The 18,106-nt window shown below is 39.3% G+C and overlaps 1 protein-coding gene across 2 annotated transcripts; it reads right to left on the minus strand.

The window, feature by feature from the left end:
- Positions 1–550: 550 nt before the first annotated feature.
- Positions 551–8,883, minus strand: LOC119480707 (regulator of G-protein signaling 20-like). Of its 2 annotated transcripts, XM_037757224.1 has the most exons (6): positions 8,769–8,881; positions 8,226–8,339; positions 7,693–7,853; positions 3,403–3,486; positions 3,074–3,308; positions 551–1,480 (listed from the first exon to the last, which is right to left on the minus strand). In XM_037757224.1, exons 3-6 carry the CDS (start codon positions 7,848–7,850, stop codon positions 1,292–1,294), a joined length of 666 nt encoding a protein of 221 aa, XP_037613152.1. In that variant the 5' UTR covers positions 7,851–7,853; positions 8,226–8,339; positions 8,769–8,881; the 3' UTR covers positions 551–1,291. The 2 variants fall into 2 exon arrangements, with proteins under 2 accessions (XP_037613152.1, XP_037613153.1); XM_037757225.1 differs by lacking the exon at positions 8,226–8,339 and having other exon boundaries at positions 8,769–8,883.
- Between the last annotated feature and the right edge of the window lie 9,223 nt (positions 8,884–18,106).

The following is an 18,106-nucleotide window of genomic DNA, read 5'->3' on the forward strand; positions in this document are numbered from 1 at the left end:
GTACTTTTAAAGCAGCTTAATATGCAATCCACCTATGAAGCATTTCTAATAGTGCTGTCAGTCGATTATGATATTTAATCGCGATTAATCGCAAATTAATCACATTTTTTATCTGTTCAAAATGTACCTTAAAGGGAGATATGTCAAGTATTTAATACTCTTATCAACATGGGAGTGGGCAATTATAATGCTTTATGCAAATGTATGTATATATTTATTATTGGAAATCAAATAACAACACAAAACAATGATAAATATTTTCCAGAAACCCTCACAGGTACTGCATTGAGCATAAATAATATGCTCAAATCACAACATGGCATGGTCTCGCCAAAATTTAGCACAAGTTTGGAGCGTTATTTAGCCTCCTTCCCGACAAGCTGGTACGACTCTAGCTTCAAAACTGAGCCCGCTACAACCTAAAAATTGCAAGTTGTGTTAATGCGTTAAATAAATCAGTGGCGTTAAAATGAATGTGCATTATCGTGTTCAATTTGACAACCCTAATTTCTAATAAGTACCATATGTTGACGTCACACGACAGCAAAAACAACATACGATTGTGCTTTATTTAATTTGTGAGAATTCAAATAGCTATTTCACACAAATTCCTTTTTTAAATACACAAATATATCAGTGGTCATGGTCATGTATTCAGTTTTCCCCCCCTTGTTTTGTTTAAATTAAATATAATATGACTAATATCACAGTATTTAAACACACAGACAAGATCTATTTCCGGGTATCAGCTCATTGAGTTGTAAAAACGTTTTTATCTTTGAGAAGAGCTGAAAGCACCAACGTATGAAGTCATTGTGGCACCGTTCATGTTAGAAAGGTGCTAGTGTAGAAGATCTTATTCCAAGGCACTTTCCTTCTTCTTAAGTTACTGTTAAATAAAACCTATTAGTTTCTACAAGAACTGGATATGCATTAAGGCGCACAATATACCTAAATACAAATGCAGTGCTCACAGATTCATGCTTTCCCTCATTAAACAAGGTAGAAAAGTGCAATGTCAAAGCGCTAGGGAATTATATATAAAAATATAGATATGTTTTCCAACAGGTAACTGATGCCGGACCTAGCTTTTGTTCTTGTTTGCTCCCAGTAGTTTGGTAAGCTAATCATAGGTAAATAAAACAGCAGGATAAAGACCGGTTTTTAAGTAGTGTTCATTTGTTCCCGTCTGTCTTTCTCTAAATAGACTCCAACAGGAACACAAAACTCCTTTCGGGTGGGACGCATGCGCCAGTTTGAAAAGCTAGGTGTGTGTGGCGGTGGAGAGTCTCTATGGCTCGGGGGGAGGCTCCTCCAGGCTCTTCAGCAGATCTGTGTACGCAGACGAGTTTATGAAGCGGGGGTACGAGTCTCTCTGCATCAGCGTGTAGATCTGCTGCTGGGCGTCGTCGAACGTGCACGAGGTCGGCTCCAGCATGTTGCGGTTTATCACCTCTCGAACACGTGAGTCCAAACTGACCTGGAGGAGATGAAGCAGGTGAAAGACGTAAAGACACCATGTAGAGCTGAAATTATGAAAATGAAAGGGCTCCTCCCTGCCACAATACTTGAAATTGCGTCCTTTTTTTATATCCATCAGTCACTTTTGGCAAGCATGGATAGCAACAACTCTCAGGCTCTTTTGCCGACGAGGCAAGAGGACCTTTCTCCTCCAGAGCCCCAAATGAAATAGTCTATAGGACTAATAGGACGCAGAATTTGGCTTTACTGGCCTTTTAAATCTAAGGAGACACATAGGCTGTATGGAAAACCGCATACTAAACTAGCAGTACGTACTGATTTTGCCAAAATGTAGCATGTCTGTCGAACTGATTCAGAAAAAAATCGTCAGTATGCATCAGACCAGTCTACCCCGCCTACTGTATCCCACAATGCAAAGTGGTGGAACGATACAGGTCTTTGGTCACAACAACAGTGGCCAAAAATTTTCATTTTTCGTGTGTTATTTCATCACTAAATTCAATTTTAAGAATTTTTGAGGCGAGAAATCAATTGTGTAGATTAAACAATAATACAATAAGATAACACAATAAATTGTATTTCTCAATAATATTGCAATAGTGCTACGAATTTGGTTCTTTGTTCAGTGTTAAGAGCTTGTTTAAAGGCTAAATCCTGGCCTAGCATACTGCAAAATAAATCAATTTATCCCTTTCTGAGTTTGTACTATTTCAGCAACTGGAAACTTAAAATGTAAACAATTATTATTAGATTATTTAATTAGTTGATTATAAATTATTTAAAGGGACTGTTTGTAACTTCTTACACGTATAAATCAATCCGGGTCGGTGTACCATGCGCGCTCCCGTGTGGCTACGCTGTTCAGACTCAGACTCCAACACAAACTACACGGAAGCACCAAAGTTATATTTAGTGAAGCCCGTATGCAAAACAGTGTTGGCCGCGGTCAGAGGACGCGGGGGAGACTGTAGCTTTGGTCTCCAGGGCCGGAGTCTCTGCTCCTCTGCCTGCCTTCACTCAGCTCGCTCCACCTCACATGCATGTGCACACACTACACACTGCAGAAGAGTTAGTAGCTCTGAGAATATCTAGTGAATGAACAGTGGACGTTTGTGCAGAAATAACTGCTGCAGCTCCTCCAGACCAACAGAGGTTTCCTGTGTCTTGTGAAGTGACGGGGCTCCGCAGAGAGAAACGTTATCGTCTCAATTGTCTCCCTGTTCCTTCTGACCGCGGTCGGAAGGCTGAGGCAGGAAAAGCACTAGATATCAGCAGTGATTCATGGAGAGACCTTCGTCTGGTCAGCTAACATTACTGCCAAGCAGGTGAAATATAGAGTGATATTTTTGATGTGGTTTTAGCTGACGTGTGTTCTGTGCGATGCTCGTTCATGTCTATGTAGAGCGAGCACAAGCTCGAGCCTGACGCTGACTTTCGTTGACATAACGGCCACAGGTGTCGCTGTTATCAAGTATTTCTGATTCTTACAAACAGTCCCTTTAAAACATTTAAAAAATTAAAAAATATATTATAATTTCCGCACTGTAATCTTTTTAGCCATAACATAACATAACATAATGCAGTGGCTCACCTCTTTAGGGGAAAGGATTGAGATGAAGTCCTCGTATATTTGACGGACTTTCACCTCCACCACAGTCTTGTTGGTCTCCTTTTTGAGGTCCTCGCAGGCGAGCCAGAACATCATGTTCTCCTCGCTGAACTCCGTCCGCAGGAACTGCCTGAAGCAGCTGCGACCCGCTGCACTTTTCATCACCTTCTCAAACGACAACGGCCAGGAGCGAGCGTCATCCAGAGTGGGCTTCGGGCTTAAAGGTAAAATAATTGTGGATGTATTGGTTCACTGTTATTTAATTCTCTCAATAATGACAACATGGGAGGGTCACAGTGTTCATCCATTACCTTTCTTCACAATTAGCGGTTCCCTCTGTTCTGTGCTCAAAGTTGGACCTCTGTATCGTCTCGTCCTCGCTCCGAACAGTCAGACTGGAAGAAAAAACACACACAATGAGGCCATAAATAGCTTGTCATCCAGCATTTAAAATAACTCTGGAGTCATTTTAATGTCAGCCTTCCTTACTAAAAATAATGTAGTTGGTTACAATGGGAAGTCAAATCTGCCAAACAGCAGTATCTCTAATACCCTGGCTCACAGTCGGCATTAAAGTTCATCCAAAAGATGTTGGATGGGGTTGAGGTCGGGGCTCTGCAGGCCAGTAAAGCACCAAACCAAAATCATTTTTTAAATGTACCACACTCGTTGAAACCCAAATTGTTGCTGAGATGTTTGACGCACAATATTATCAAAAATAGGATCGCAAAATGTAGTGTAAAGTTTGATATTTTGTGAAATATGCATTCATTTTCTTGCCAAGAGTTAGGTGAGAAGATTGATAGATAGATAGTAACTTTATTGATCCCGAGGGAATGGATATCACTCTCATATCTATCCATTAAATATGAAGCTTCAGGTAGCAGACGGTCAGCTTAGCTTAGCATAAAGACTGCATACAGGGAAACAGCTCGTCTGGCTCTGTCCAAAGGTCGCAAAAGATGCCTGCTAGCACCTCTAAAGCTCAGTAATTAACACGTCATATCTAATTTGTTTCCTGGAAACCCGATCTCACGGGAAGGCGTATAAATAGCACAAAATTACAAGGACATTCGGCATGTCATGAGGACGTATTTTGCGTGTCATTTGCACGCCTTTCAACAAAACTATGGTTACGTCCACAGCTAGGTTTAGACAACAAAACCACTTAGTTAGGTTTAGGGAAAACGTCATGGTTGCGCCTCAATTAAGTACGTAAACTAAGTAAAAATATTTAAAAAAGTACAGAAAACACTTTCTGTTCTATGCCACAAACGTCACAAAAAAATGTGAAAACGTCACTAATGTAACTTGCAAAACAAAACACTAGTCTCCTGGTTAAAAGTCCTGTGTTTGTTGGACCCATCCACCTCCCCTCAAGCCCGCCATAAGCAGTCTTTCTCATTTTTTATTCACTAGCGTAGCATATTTACGCGGATGCATTTACATTGTAGTCAGTACAGACCATGTGGCGTACAAATGACATGCCAAACGCAAGAAAGGTGTTCTTATTGCACTCTAAATGTATTGCGCATTATCGTGTCATTCATACGCCTTTTCGTGCGAACGGACTGTCGAGTCGTCACGGTGAAGTTGCCAGGAAGAAGACTACAGGAAGCAAATAAGTTCCCAAAATGTCAAACTATAACTGGAAGTGAGTTGTGTAGCCCAAACCACGAAAAACAGACCAAAAGGATAACAGGATGTTCCTTTTGTTATATAAGATTTCATAGATTTTCTGTTGGCCTGTTACACCATGTTGGGCGCCCACTGTACAATATGTTGGTTGTTTCACATTTGAAATAACAGAACAGCTACAGTAGATCTGTTGGGACGTTTGCGTAAATAGTAAAGTGTGTCAACTGTCCGCATCACCCCGTGGGGATGACCCGTGCGTAATTAAAATGTTCCCAACACCTGATGTAGCAGCTGGCTGGAGACTAATTGGTTCAGGTGAGAGTCCACTGTGAGCCGTCCCAACTGGGAATGAGGTTGCTGTAACTGTGCAGCAGTTAGAGGGAATTGATATAGCTGTAGAGACAAAACGTATTACTCATCCCCAGCGGAGTGAATTAACACGACCGTGTTCTGCACACAACAGGTCGGCTGTCCTCAGAGGAAGCACAAGTTAACGCTTGATGATTCCAAAACAGATTAAAACCCCCGAGGCTTCCGTCCAATGAGATCCAGTGTGGGTCACAGGACCAGTGTGTTCCTGTTTTTCTGGGAGGATGGTGTGGGCTGTGGTGTTGTTGAATGGGTGGGAGGATGGAGGCAGAAAGAAGAGGAAGTTGTATCCACTATTGAGCTGCTACAGTACTATTAAATGAGGCCAAGAGGGACATCTTCATACTGTAAACTGATGCAGTTTGCTGCTGTGTCACGTTAACATTTAGTACGTCCCAAGTACATACTGTGTAACTTTCCACTGGCCTTTCAAAAAGAACAGAAATATCTGTGTACCAGAAAAACAAATTTCTGCCAAGAATTCCTCCTTCTGCACCAAAATCTGCTGCATTGCATTCACAAACTCGTTGCATTGACGAGCTATAATATGTTTGCAGGAAATTAAACCTAGATAACAAAAACTTCTACACAACTCGCATTTGGATTGCATGAAAATAAAGCAATAACATGTATTATTTGTGGCAAAATAGGCCAGAAACATGCACTTAAAGAAATCTAACACAGAAGAAAAACAGTGCAGTGAGCATGAATAGTATACATGCATAGCAAACGGGTTGAAACAGGTAAAAACAAAAGTATGGTTCTTTAAAAAAAACACTTGAATGTACAAGCAAAGTAGTATGGCAGGTATGACAGGAGATGGACGTGTAAAAACAAAGATCTGTTGTATTATATGACTACAGCTAACTTTATTATGCAAACTATAGACTCCTATCAACCATCAAGAACAGGAAGAGATATACATTTTAAGTATATGCTGACAAATTACCGGCTATCTTCAGTGTTTAAGACATCAAAACCTGCTAATTTGTGGTTGAATGTCCAATCCATTCTTATACTATAGCCAGAATAGTGCTCTGTGTTTCCTACATTTAATGGAAACGTTTCTACTGATGTAACACTGACTTTACTTTTATTTAAAGGGTTATTTTATGTGGACTGTAGAGCTGTAATTAATGATTGTTTACATTACACATTAATCTGCAGATTATTTTCTTGATTAATTGATTGATCGTTGTCTAAACAATGTCAGATAATCGTGAAAAAAGTTCATTACAATTTCAAATGTCTTGTTTTGTCCAAGATATAAGATATATCAAGATATAAAACTGAGAAAAGCAGCAAATATTAACTTTTTTTAACCAGTGATCAACTAATCAATTAACAGTTAATCAACCATCAAATTGTTGGCTTTTAATCTCCTGTATATTCACCAATTGATAAATCGACTGATTGTTTCAGTTCTTCTCTGGGCTTAAAGGTGCTAAATGCGAGATCAGGAGCATTTCTGTTGCCTCTGCACGGCTCTCAAATGGCGACGGCTGCGCTGGTGGCTCGTAGCTAACGGTGCTAACAGTGAAAACAAAGGAAAAAGTGCTAACAGTGTTAACCTAGTGACGACACCGTGGGTCGGGACGGCGTTATCAGCTGTAATGGTACATGTCCACGGGGGCGTTTTTTATCGTGAGGGATCGCCTCGCTTCCCAGCGTTGGACGCTTGATGGGCTGCTACTAGACGCAAGGCACTCGGCACCTGATTGGATGAACAATTTCCCTCGTGGGCTGCTGCTCCCAGATTTAAACCGGAACCAACATGGCGGTTCGTTTGGAAACTTCCTTCTCTTATGTCACGGAAATAGTTCACTGAAATGTGTTACTGAAAACATTTATGCGAGAAACGGTTAGTTTAACAGTTTCTCGGGAGTTTCCAGAGGTGGCGAGTCTCGTCGGAGGATTATTTTATACAAATGAGGAGCGGCCAACGTGACGCCCCGTCTCTCGGATCGCCACGCTACCAGAATGCATTGCACGGCTGCTTATATAGACAATGAATGGGAAGCGTGGAAAGGACGGAGGCTGTGGACATGTACCGTAACCGCCGTATGAGAGCAGCTCACGGCCGCGTGCAGAGCGCCGGCCGTGAGCTAGCCAGCGGGGCACGCTCACATGCACCAAAGGCACGCGTGGCAACACACACAGAGGGATAGCGACTTCATTCTCTGCTCAGGTAGACATTACTCCTCTATATCTTCACATAGCAAATAGTTGTTTGTTATTAATGCTCAAAATATCGTGTAGAGCACCTTTAAATACCTTTTGCGTTTTAATTTTACACCACTCTGACATAGGCATCATCTCATGGGAATAAGAAGAAGAGGTATTTGTACTTTCTAGGTAATGACAGAAGAATACGCGGGTAGATAAATGGATGGATGGATGGATGACAGCAAATTAGCAGCTAAAACAATATTTCCAACATAGAATGTGTCTCTCAGTAAATGTTTGTGTGGAGGAAAATAGATGTTTAAAGCCCCCCCCCTGTATACCATGCCTTGCACCACATATATCACTGTATATATCTCCCATCTGCAGCCCTGCTGACTGTGTGGGAAGCAGTGTCATGTCATTATTACCAGGAGCAGCTACAGCAGCAGCACCAGCAGAAGCAGCAGGCGTTTGAGGCGTTGGTGGGGGTGTTTCCCATTCTGTGGTGCGCTTGGAGGACACTGGCAGCTGCTTCCTGATGAACCTGCATCTGTCTCTTACGCATCTCCTTCCGCTCCGAGCCCATGGACTGAGGAGGAGGAGGAGGAGGAGGAGGAGGAGGAGGAGAAGACATGGAGACCACAGTGAGAGCTGAGTTGTTTTTTTTTCTTTTACTGGAGCATTACGCACACAAACATCACAAGACATAAGAGATAAAGATCTTGCAGGAAACCTGATTAATAAAGAATCAGTTTCATCCTGTAAATGTGCTAAATGAAACAAGGAATCTTACAGAATGCACGACCATGACTTGTGCATGAGGTCAACTTCTGTGCAACCTCAATAATCAATTTCTTTTCTCTTTTTTTTTTTTTATAAAAATCAAGAAACAAGGCGTGCATGTGGTGCGTTTAGGTGCAGATATGGCAATGCAAACAGCTTCGAAATGATAATGTCCTACCGGTTTGTCGGATCATGCTGAATTCATGCAACAAAAGCCAAATTGTGGTGGTGAGCAACAACCGCCCTCCTCCTCCTCCAGCAGTCTCTCCTCCTCTTCCTCTCTTCTCGCAGTCTGTGAGGGATGAGCAGTAAATGACAGCGACAAGGCGTTATACTCTTGGACCGCAGCAATCGCATCCATCAGTCGCATCCTCGGGAGGATACACACACACACATGCACACATGCACACATGCACACACACAGATGCATGATGGTCGATTCGAAGCAATCAGCCTAACGCAAGCAGCCATTTATAGAAACATAATGACATTATTTGATCAGAAAAAAAGCTGCAGCCAGAGAGGGCAAAAAAAAAAAAGCAGCACATATTTTATCATCATTCTCATTTTAGTGCAGATCACAATATGCATGCACGAATGGAGATTGTATTTGCTGGAATATGCACATGAATGTGCAGCAGCTCCAACTGGATCCTCCACATTTAATCCTCCTTAAAGATGCACCAACAGGATGGTCTGATATATAAATGTGTCTACTCACTGTGTCACCATGAATGCCAGAATACAGGTGATTTTTTTTGGCTCGATCACATCATCCGTCCAGCCTCGACTTGACACAAACCGGTTGGTTGGATGGTGTTCTCTTTGCGCATGCGTTTCCTTCCTGCAAGTGTGAACAAGATTTTTTTTTTTTCTGCACCCTGCATGCATCAACAGCCAGGACACAATGTGCACTGACTGTTATACAGCAATGGCTCCTTCAGCTTCTGCACAGACTGAGAGGCTGCAGGAGCACTTCACTCAATGCACACATCACATCTTATATTATTCATACATTTTTTGATATATTTACTGTATTGTTATTGTTGTTATTATATATATCTTGTCCTAATTGTTTTGTTATAAGTATTATGTAGTCATATTATTTCTTTCTATTAATCTTGTCTCTAGGCGGAGGCTTCAGATAAACCCAGTGTTTTTTTTTTGCCTCTTCCTGCACTGTATATTATTCATTTATTTTTATTTTTTTTGTTATTTTGTATAGTCTTAAATTGTGCAAAATTAAAAAAAAATTAAAAAAAATGTGTAACACCTATCAAAATAGGTGATAAAATATTAAGACAATCTATTTTTGCACTGACATTACAGCTGATTCTGGTGTAACTATAATTATATATTTACTGTATTGTTATTGTTGTTATTATATATAGCTTGTCTTAATTGTTTTATTATCACTATTATGTAGTCATATTATCTCTTTATATTAATCTTGTCTCTATAGGTGGAGGCTTCAGATAAGCCCAGTGGGTTTTTTGCCTCTTCCTGCACTGATTATTATTAATTATTTTTTTTGTTATGTTGTATAGTCTTAAATTGTGCAAAACAAATAAACAAATAAACAAAACAAAAAAATAATACACTTCCTGATCCTTCACTTCCTCTTTTCTTGCTGCCCAACTAAAACTCCATTAAACTGCATGACAATAGAAGAATTTATAAACATTGCAAGATAAATTCTTGACTTCTGACTGTGCAGCTGTCAGTTTGGAGATGCATACATTTTAAACTAGATGGAAAAAAGGTCTGGACGTCGAGGCTCTGTATAATTCAATTAAAACATCTGGAAAAAAAAACAATCCACGCATCTGCAACCTGGTGCACATAGGAGCTGCAGTACTGCCTTCTGTCCACCAGATGGCTGCAGAGGTTCATTTAAACACACACAGGGCTCTCTGCTGGTGAGGAGAGCAGGTAAAAGTTTGGTTAAAGGACTGTTAAATAAACAGAGACTCTTCAGATATACTAATGTCTCAGTTTAAGCTTTATAAATTATGTTTTTTTTCTTCTTTTTTGTCAATTTGATCTGCTAATAGTGATGGGAATTAACTGATAATATAAACTCAAGTTCTGTATACTTAAAGCAGCAGTGGGTAGAAATGGAGCAAATGTACTTAAAGGGACTGTTTGTAAGAATCAGAAATGCTTGTTAACAGCGACACCTGTGGCCGTTAAGTAAACGAAAGTCAGCGTCGGGCTCGCGCTTGTGCGCGCTCTACATAAACATGAACGAGCATCGTTCAAAACAGTGAGGCGACACACGTCAGCTAAAACCACAATATCACTTTATATTTCAGCTGCTTGGCAGTAATGTTAGCTGAAGGTCTCTCCATGAATCAATGCTGATCCTAGTGTTGGCTTTTCCTGCTTCAGCCACCCGACCGCGTACATCCAGGAGGTGGTAATTCTAGTTACATTTTGATATTGGTACTTATACTCGTTTATTGCCAGAAACGGACACATTTTAAATATACTGAATATATAATATATTGAAATATATTGCCCAAAAACATCAGAATCAGCCTATAATAACCTGTCATGTGTAATTTCTGTGTATTTGTAGAAAGTAAAACTCCTTCTCAATTCATTAAAACCCCCAAAATTCTGATAAATTATCCCGAAACCTCCGTGTTTTAATACTACTTTGTCCCCTCTCGTGCAGAGTATTTTAGGTGCTGTTAGTTTGTAGTTTTATAAACAGCAGCAATCCTTTCATGAATGAATCCTTAAATCTTCTAGCGTTGGATAATCTGACCAAAACAGAACTTTTATATATCTCACTGCAGTACAGTCACACACTGTATATAGGCTACTATCACCCAAACACACATAAGAGGAGCAAAACCAATGCAAATTTAATACATTTCTAACTCCTGCATCCTGATTTCACTGCACAACACATATTATGGAATGGCATTATCCACTGCAGCTGAAGTTTCAAATTGGAAATATGCTAAATGGTGATTGCAGCAGAGGAGGAGTATCCATCCTCTTCCACTTTGTGTGTGTGCGACACAGCTATAAAACAAATTCAATATACAGAAGTCTCCTTCTTGCTAAGCCTCTTAATAAATCACACATCTAGTGGCCGTAGTAATCTCTGAGAGGAATTGTGTCTTAAATGAACCCTGCTCTCTGATGGGATAACTGTTACTGTGATCTATAGCTGGAACTTATAAGCACTCGTGTGGATTTTTTCATCTGGTGTGAGCGCCTATAAACTGTCAGTGAATCTGGCTCTATACTGTATGTGTATTATCTCTGAATTCAATACGGTCGCAGCCTTGTGCAAAAAAAAAAACAGCCATCCATTCAATAAATCAGCCACCGTCTGCTGGGGTGCTTCACGGCTAAAATGTGACATTCATTCTGGTTATTATGTTTCCCAATTTACTAGTCATCTACTATCGATACATTACAAGTCATTATTCCTTCTTCTGCACTGAGTAAAAGTCTTTTAATGAGCTCAAAAGTGTCCTTTTTCCTCTCTGTAATGTGAAGTTGATTTACACACTGCAGAGTTTATCTCAGAGCCACAGAGGTTTCCACTGTAATGACTCTTCCCCTTCTTTCCCCTTCTTTTGATTAAATGCCTTTTCCTCTTCTTCTCACTGGACTCTGCTGCAGATACCTGGAGGTGTCCTCAGGTAAAATCACATCAAATGTTGACAGGTTGGACTTGATTTAGAGATTTTCTTTTTTGCCAAACCAATTTCATCAGTCTGACTCAGCAGAAGCAGCTCATTAAACACGCGAAGAGAAGAGAAGAGAAGAGAAGATAAGAGAAGAGAAGAGAAGAGAAGAGAAGAGAAGAGAAGAGAAGGACGAAAAGTTATGGGAAGAAATTTCATGTGCATATTGGAAAACTTCAAAACACTTTATTTAAAGGAACAGTATGTTGCATTTCGGGGGTGCAGAAATGGAATATAATATTAATTTTTCTTTTCCATATAAACAAACATAATGTCAAAAGACACAAGAACACTTTAAAAAAGTAAGAAAATAAATAAATACTGAATAATAAAATGTAATATATATATTCAAAATAAATAAATACATAATTTAAAAAAAAGAAAATAAATAAATACTGAATAATAAAATGTAATATATATATTCAAAATAAATAAATACATAATTTAAAAAAAAAAAAAATAAATACTGAATAATAAAATGTAATATATATATTCAAAATAAATAAATACATCATTTAAAAAAAAGAAAATAAATAAAAACAGAATAATAAAATGTAATATATATATATTTAAAATAAATAAATGAAACAATAACTAGAATAAATATAATAATAACAATAATAATAATACTTGAAAAACTAGTAATTATCATAACAAAAATAATACTATTACTTGTATAACTTCATCTACAAAATGTTCTAGCCAACATATCAAAGAAAAGCACAAGACCTCTAACCCATTACATTTTAAATCTGGTCTCTCTCTGTGTAAAATAGTCAAACAAATGTGAGATTAAACTAGCATTCAGCTTTTGATTGAGTCGAGCCTTATCTAGAATGATTTCAAAAATGAGCTCATCGTAATCGTTTATTGATCAGCGGCGGACATTTTTCCAATTTAAACTTCAGTGCACACATAGGAACAATTTTGCCGCCGTCGGTGAATTGCAGCTAATTTTCCAATTTAACTGGGAGCGAAGCTTTCATACTGGAGGGAATTGGTTTTTCATGTGACTTAATGAGTTGTCGTTTGACTGCAGGAGAGATAAAGAAACAGAGGACTGTATAGAGCTCAACAGAGGGGCGTCATCATTCAGCTTAAATCACTCTCATTTCAATAAAATGATGACTTCAGAGGTGTCATAATTTGTTTTCCTTCGGGCGCCTCATAGATGTATACAGTGTTGGTTACAGCTGTCATTTTCAGAGAGTTGTTTGTTGTGGAAAGTGATGCGCGGTGACATCCACTCACAGTGAACATCATCCATATGATTCTCTGCAGCGGGGAGATAGAATCACAATGAAGAATATTATACCTCTCTAGGATTCGTAGCAGAGCATTAAACTTTTATTTCTCATTCAGAACCTGAATTAAAAATGTATGTTTCCTTTCATTCTGTACAACGTGCCTGCATGCACAACGCTTCCTGGACCGAGCAAATACCTGTGGGTGGACGTGTACTGTATATCTTACATGCATACTGTATGTTTTTTGTACATTAACAAGATATGTGGACAAGCAAACATTACGCCTCCACTCAAGGTGTTGGATGCGGTTGAGGTCAGGGCTCTATGCAGGCCAGTCATTTTTTTCCCACATATCTGAGGGGTCACAAGGTGTTTAAAGGGATTTGAAAGATGTAAATATTTCCTTTATGTTTATTTCTTTTTGACTTGTCTTTGATTTTTGCTTTATTTTTGTGAAATACTGATTACGTTTACTTCTTCAGGCCTCAAAAACTCCTACAAATGAAACAATCCGAGAAGGTTAAACTGATGTACAGCATCACACGTAGGCCATAACTCGTCATGAGGGGTCATGAGTAGACACTGATTAATTCCAATGGGTCACAAGCTAAAAAGGTCGGAAAACCCTCGTCTAAAACATCATTTTAAGCTGTTAACAAACATTGACAGTCAGCCCCCGGCCAAAAGCACTTAAAATCTACCCGTTTCCTACCAAACTTTGTGCATATATGCAGGTTTTTTAAACACAGGAACACCAACTAAAAATAGGCAATAGACTCCTTTCCCATTGTCAGCAGACGAGTGTGCCTTTCTGACTTTTTTTTCGTTCACATTCAACGTCACAAATGCGCTGCAAAACAGGGTTAGTAAACAGTGAATAAGTTAAGTTGGTTACTTATTTTTATATCTGTTTATTTATTCAGTCTTTCTTTCAAACTCTCAAACCAGAGTTGGGGATTGTTGGAACAGTGGAAAGACAAACGAAGACGGTGTGATCAGCGAGGTAAAATGTCTGTTTCTGTCAATGGAGTCTGGTGGCTTTAAGGAGAGCATATAACAGCTGTTTCTAATCATGTCTAACTCGGTGAATTAATGGTTTATTTAGACTAAACCAGAGTTGGTGATTGTTGGAACAGTGGAAAGACTAACAAAGTCAGTTTTGATGAGTTTTATTTAGTTTATTTAGTAAAATTACTGTTGTCTAAGTGGAGTCTGGTGGCTTTGAGGAGAGCATGTTAATTACATGTTTTGTACGTTAATAAATAATAATAATCGTCGAAATCCCTGTTGATTTTATTCATTATATATTCACTTAAATGCGCGTCACATAGCATCGTGCCGGAAAAGGAGGATGTCTAAGCTGATACATATCCTACAACAGCAGAGACATTTGTCCTGGTAATGAATGCAGAGTGTTACATTTCCTAATAAAGACAAAAGCCAGATGTTAGTGGGTGTTAGTGTTTTTTTTGTCCAGTGGGGAAAGGGGCTATACAGTACAATCAATAAACCACATAGACCTTTCTGTTGATTCAGCACAGAAAGCACAAAAATAACCAACATATTCCAGTGTTCAAGCCATTATTATGATTTTTAAAGGGGAAGTAAATAGCATACATTCAATAAATTAGGAATACACTGCATATGATATGATTTAAAATGCTCTGTCCACAGCTTTAAAGGTGCTATTTGCTCATATATACACTCAGTCCCTTTTTTGGACAATAAAGTTGTCTAAGTCTAAGTCTAAGTCAGAGTTGAACAATAACAGGAACACCTGACACTAGCACAACATGATCCAATAGCCCTGCAGCCAGTGATTCGTGCACTCCCACGGGAAGAGACTGTAATGAGAAGCACGGAGAGCAGGTAATGATGTGATGAGGACGGAGGTACTTCATATTCACGCCTCATTCGCTGCCAGACAGCAACAGAGTCCACAGGAAGTCTGAAGGCAGACAAAGACATCAGAGAAAGAAAACTGACAATGTGTTTTTCTTCATACACCTGGGAAGCTGGAATCATTGAGCGGATCACCCTCGGGTTTTCTGACTTATGAAACTGATGTGTCACCTCCTCTCAGTCCCCGAGTGCTCATGCATCCTGCACACACCATATACATCTTTTCAGCCAGTCAGGTGGCCGTCTTTAACGTCTGTCCGGAAGCCTGTGAAGGTTTAATGTTCCTCCACGTCCATTACTCTGTTTCAAGGCTTAACTCGTCGCCTCGCGGACAGCAGCTCGGAAACAACTAATTAGAGATCTCTCAGGAATAAAATGAAGGTTGGGATAAATGGAACATGTTCCTCCAAAATAATTGGACTGAGAGAGTTGATGGCTTGCAGATAAACGGCGTCACTGGGGCAGTAAAAGAGACCTGGTGTCTCTCCTTCCACCTCCTTCATGCCAGCTGGTCTCATATTTTAGGATTTGTCAAGGGTCCATCTTATTCGGTCACTACAGGAGACAGATCTGGTAGCTGTAAAAAGAGACGTTATCAGAAGCATTACTTTCATTCCCCCGGCAGCTATATGGTTAGCTATATACTGCACTTCAAAGAGAAAGAGAGCCGTATAAAGCAGTAAAATTGAGAAAAAACAGTGTAAAGGTTTTCAGGCTGGACAGCAACAGATATTAATGGCTTCATTTTATGCCTTTATGCTCATTAATTTTACAAAATCATTGCCATTGAACCTGAGTAATGCTTAAAAATGCAAATCTGCTTTTGCACAGGATGCAAGAGAAATGCAACATCTACTAAAGCAATGTGTTCTTTCACTTTTTTGTCTATTTGTTTGCATAAAAATAAACTTTCTTATCATTATTTACAACCCATAGTTTATCACATCCTGCCGTTCTGTCCCTCCCTCCCTCCAGCCACTCTCCCACTTCACCAAACCCGGTGATCGCCACCTGTCCACCAGATGCCCTCAGACGTTTCCACCTGCCCCAGTCACCTGACCCCTTCATCCAGACACTCATCTGCCTGCACCTTTTCCCCGACCCCATTCCTGTTTACCTGTGGACTCTGTTACTTCTGTTTGGACTTTTCTACCCATACCAGGAAGCTCTCTATTTTTGTCATTAATACCCTGAACTATGGCTACGTTCCAAATGGTATAAGTTTTCTTTTTACTTTTAGCACATACTGCAGCTTCCCTTACAAAGTACATACATTCATATATCCGCTGTACAGAGGATTGTGGGTCAGAAAAGCATGCTGGCTTGCATTCTGCAAAATGCGACCGAATGCAGTAGGACATCCTGGTATTTTTTGGCGTACTGCATTTGACATAAAGGCTTTTATTGGGATATATTAAATCTTTTTCTGGCTTACTACATAGTATGGTAGTATGGGTATTGGAACGCACCGTATGTCTTTTTCCCTCAATGTGGCCCTAATACTCCGTAGTACATTTGCACTTTGGCCCTCACTGCATTAGACTTATATACTATATACTTAGACTATAAACTGTGTTACCTTCATCACAATGATCAAAGGTTTTGCGGCTCCAGAAAGATTATTTTGTTTTTGCCTAAAATGGCTCTTTTGATAGTAAAGGTCGCTGACCCCTGCACTAGTAGATAAGTGAACGAGTCGAGTGTGAGCTTGGACCCGGTGTTGTGTCAAGTTCTGTTTCCATTCGATATGTGTTTCCCCCTAACTAAACCTGAACGAACCCTAACCCTAACTACCGAGGGCGCTATCATTTTAACGGGGGGAAACACTATCTGACTGGGGAACAGATTTCAACGTAACACCAGCGCTGGATTCAAGGTCAGACAGAACCCACGGTGACTGGAAATGCTGTCTGTGTCCTCTGATGAAGACACCTGTTGGGTCATTCAGATGCTACAAGGTCAGATAACACCATTGCTCACCGGAAAGGACAGTTGGTGTGCCGTCTCTTTACACAGTCTATGGTCCTGGCGAGGATTTGACCTCCGCTTCCTCTTCTGGTTTCATCTTTTGGACCATGAACTGTTTCTCTAGGACTGATGCCAAACTGGGAGTTGGACTTTGTGTTTGTTTGGAGCCTTCAACTCTATTTATCTTTGTTGTGTGTGAGTGTTTTGGCCCACTGTGAGGTTAAGAGTCTTTTGAGCTGAGTTCGCTGAAGGGAAATAGTGGTCAAAGGGGTGAGAAATAGAGATAGAGATTTTGCCAAAGAAACCTGAGTGGATTTAAGTAGTGTGATAATATTTTGGTATAAGCTAATTCTGTTTTGCATAATTGTTTTCAGGCAATTAACGTTAAGTGATTTGCTATTTTTAATACAGGTAATTTGGTAAACCATAATTAAAGGTAATCATTTGTCATTATGAAGGAGTTTCTTTCAACTAAAAGGGAAAATATTATTTGTACATTTAAAAAAAGCAGTCTGTAAACTGTTACTCCCTTTCATTCCATCATTATTTAATAGAGCATACTCAACTTGAAGACATCTACTAGTCTTTATTTAGTCTAAAGCTGCAACAATTAGCTGTCAAATATTGAATTCATTGCCTATTTTGTTAATTGATTGATTGATGTGAGTCATTTTTTAAGAAAGAAAAGTCAAAATTCTCTGATTCCAGCTTCTTAAATATGTATATTTTCTGCTTTCTTTACTCCTCTATGACAGTAAACTGAATATCTTTGAGTTGTGGACAAAACAAGACATTTGAGGACGTCATTCTTGGGCTTTGGGAAACACTGATCAACATTTTTCAGCATTTTCTGACGTTTTATAGACCAAACAACTAATCAATTAATCGAGACAATAATCAACAGATTAATCGACAATGAAAATAATCGTTAGTTGCAGCCCTAGTTTAGTCATAGGGTACTATAAGTGTCACCCAAAACATGTAAACCTTCATCGTAGTTATCTTAGGAAACCGAACCAAAACACCCAATTATTCCAGTTTAAAGTTAGTTAAATCAATTTAGGCATAATATACAGTGTTGGGGTGCTACACAATAAAGACTCCTCCCCCCTTTTCTTCTCAACATGGTACAGTCTGAGTTCCCTCTACTATAAAGCCCTTTGGAAGCTCTCACTTCCTGTATTTTTTTAAAGTTTTCTTTATTTTTCTTTATTTCTTTATTTTATTTTATT

This window comes from Sebastes umbrosus, chromosome 21 (assembly GCF_015220745.1).
Source record: "Sebastes umbrosus isolate fSebUmb1 chromosome 21, fSebUmb1.pri, whole genome shotgun sequence".
In the NCBI taxonomy this organism is placed as follows: Eukaryota; Metazoa; Chordata; class Actinopteri; order Perciformes; family Sebastidae; genus Sebastes; species Sebastes umbrosus.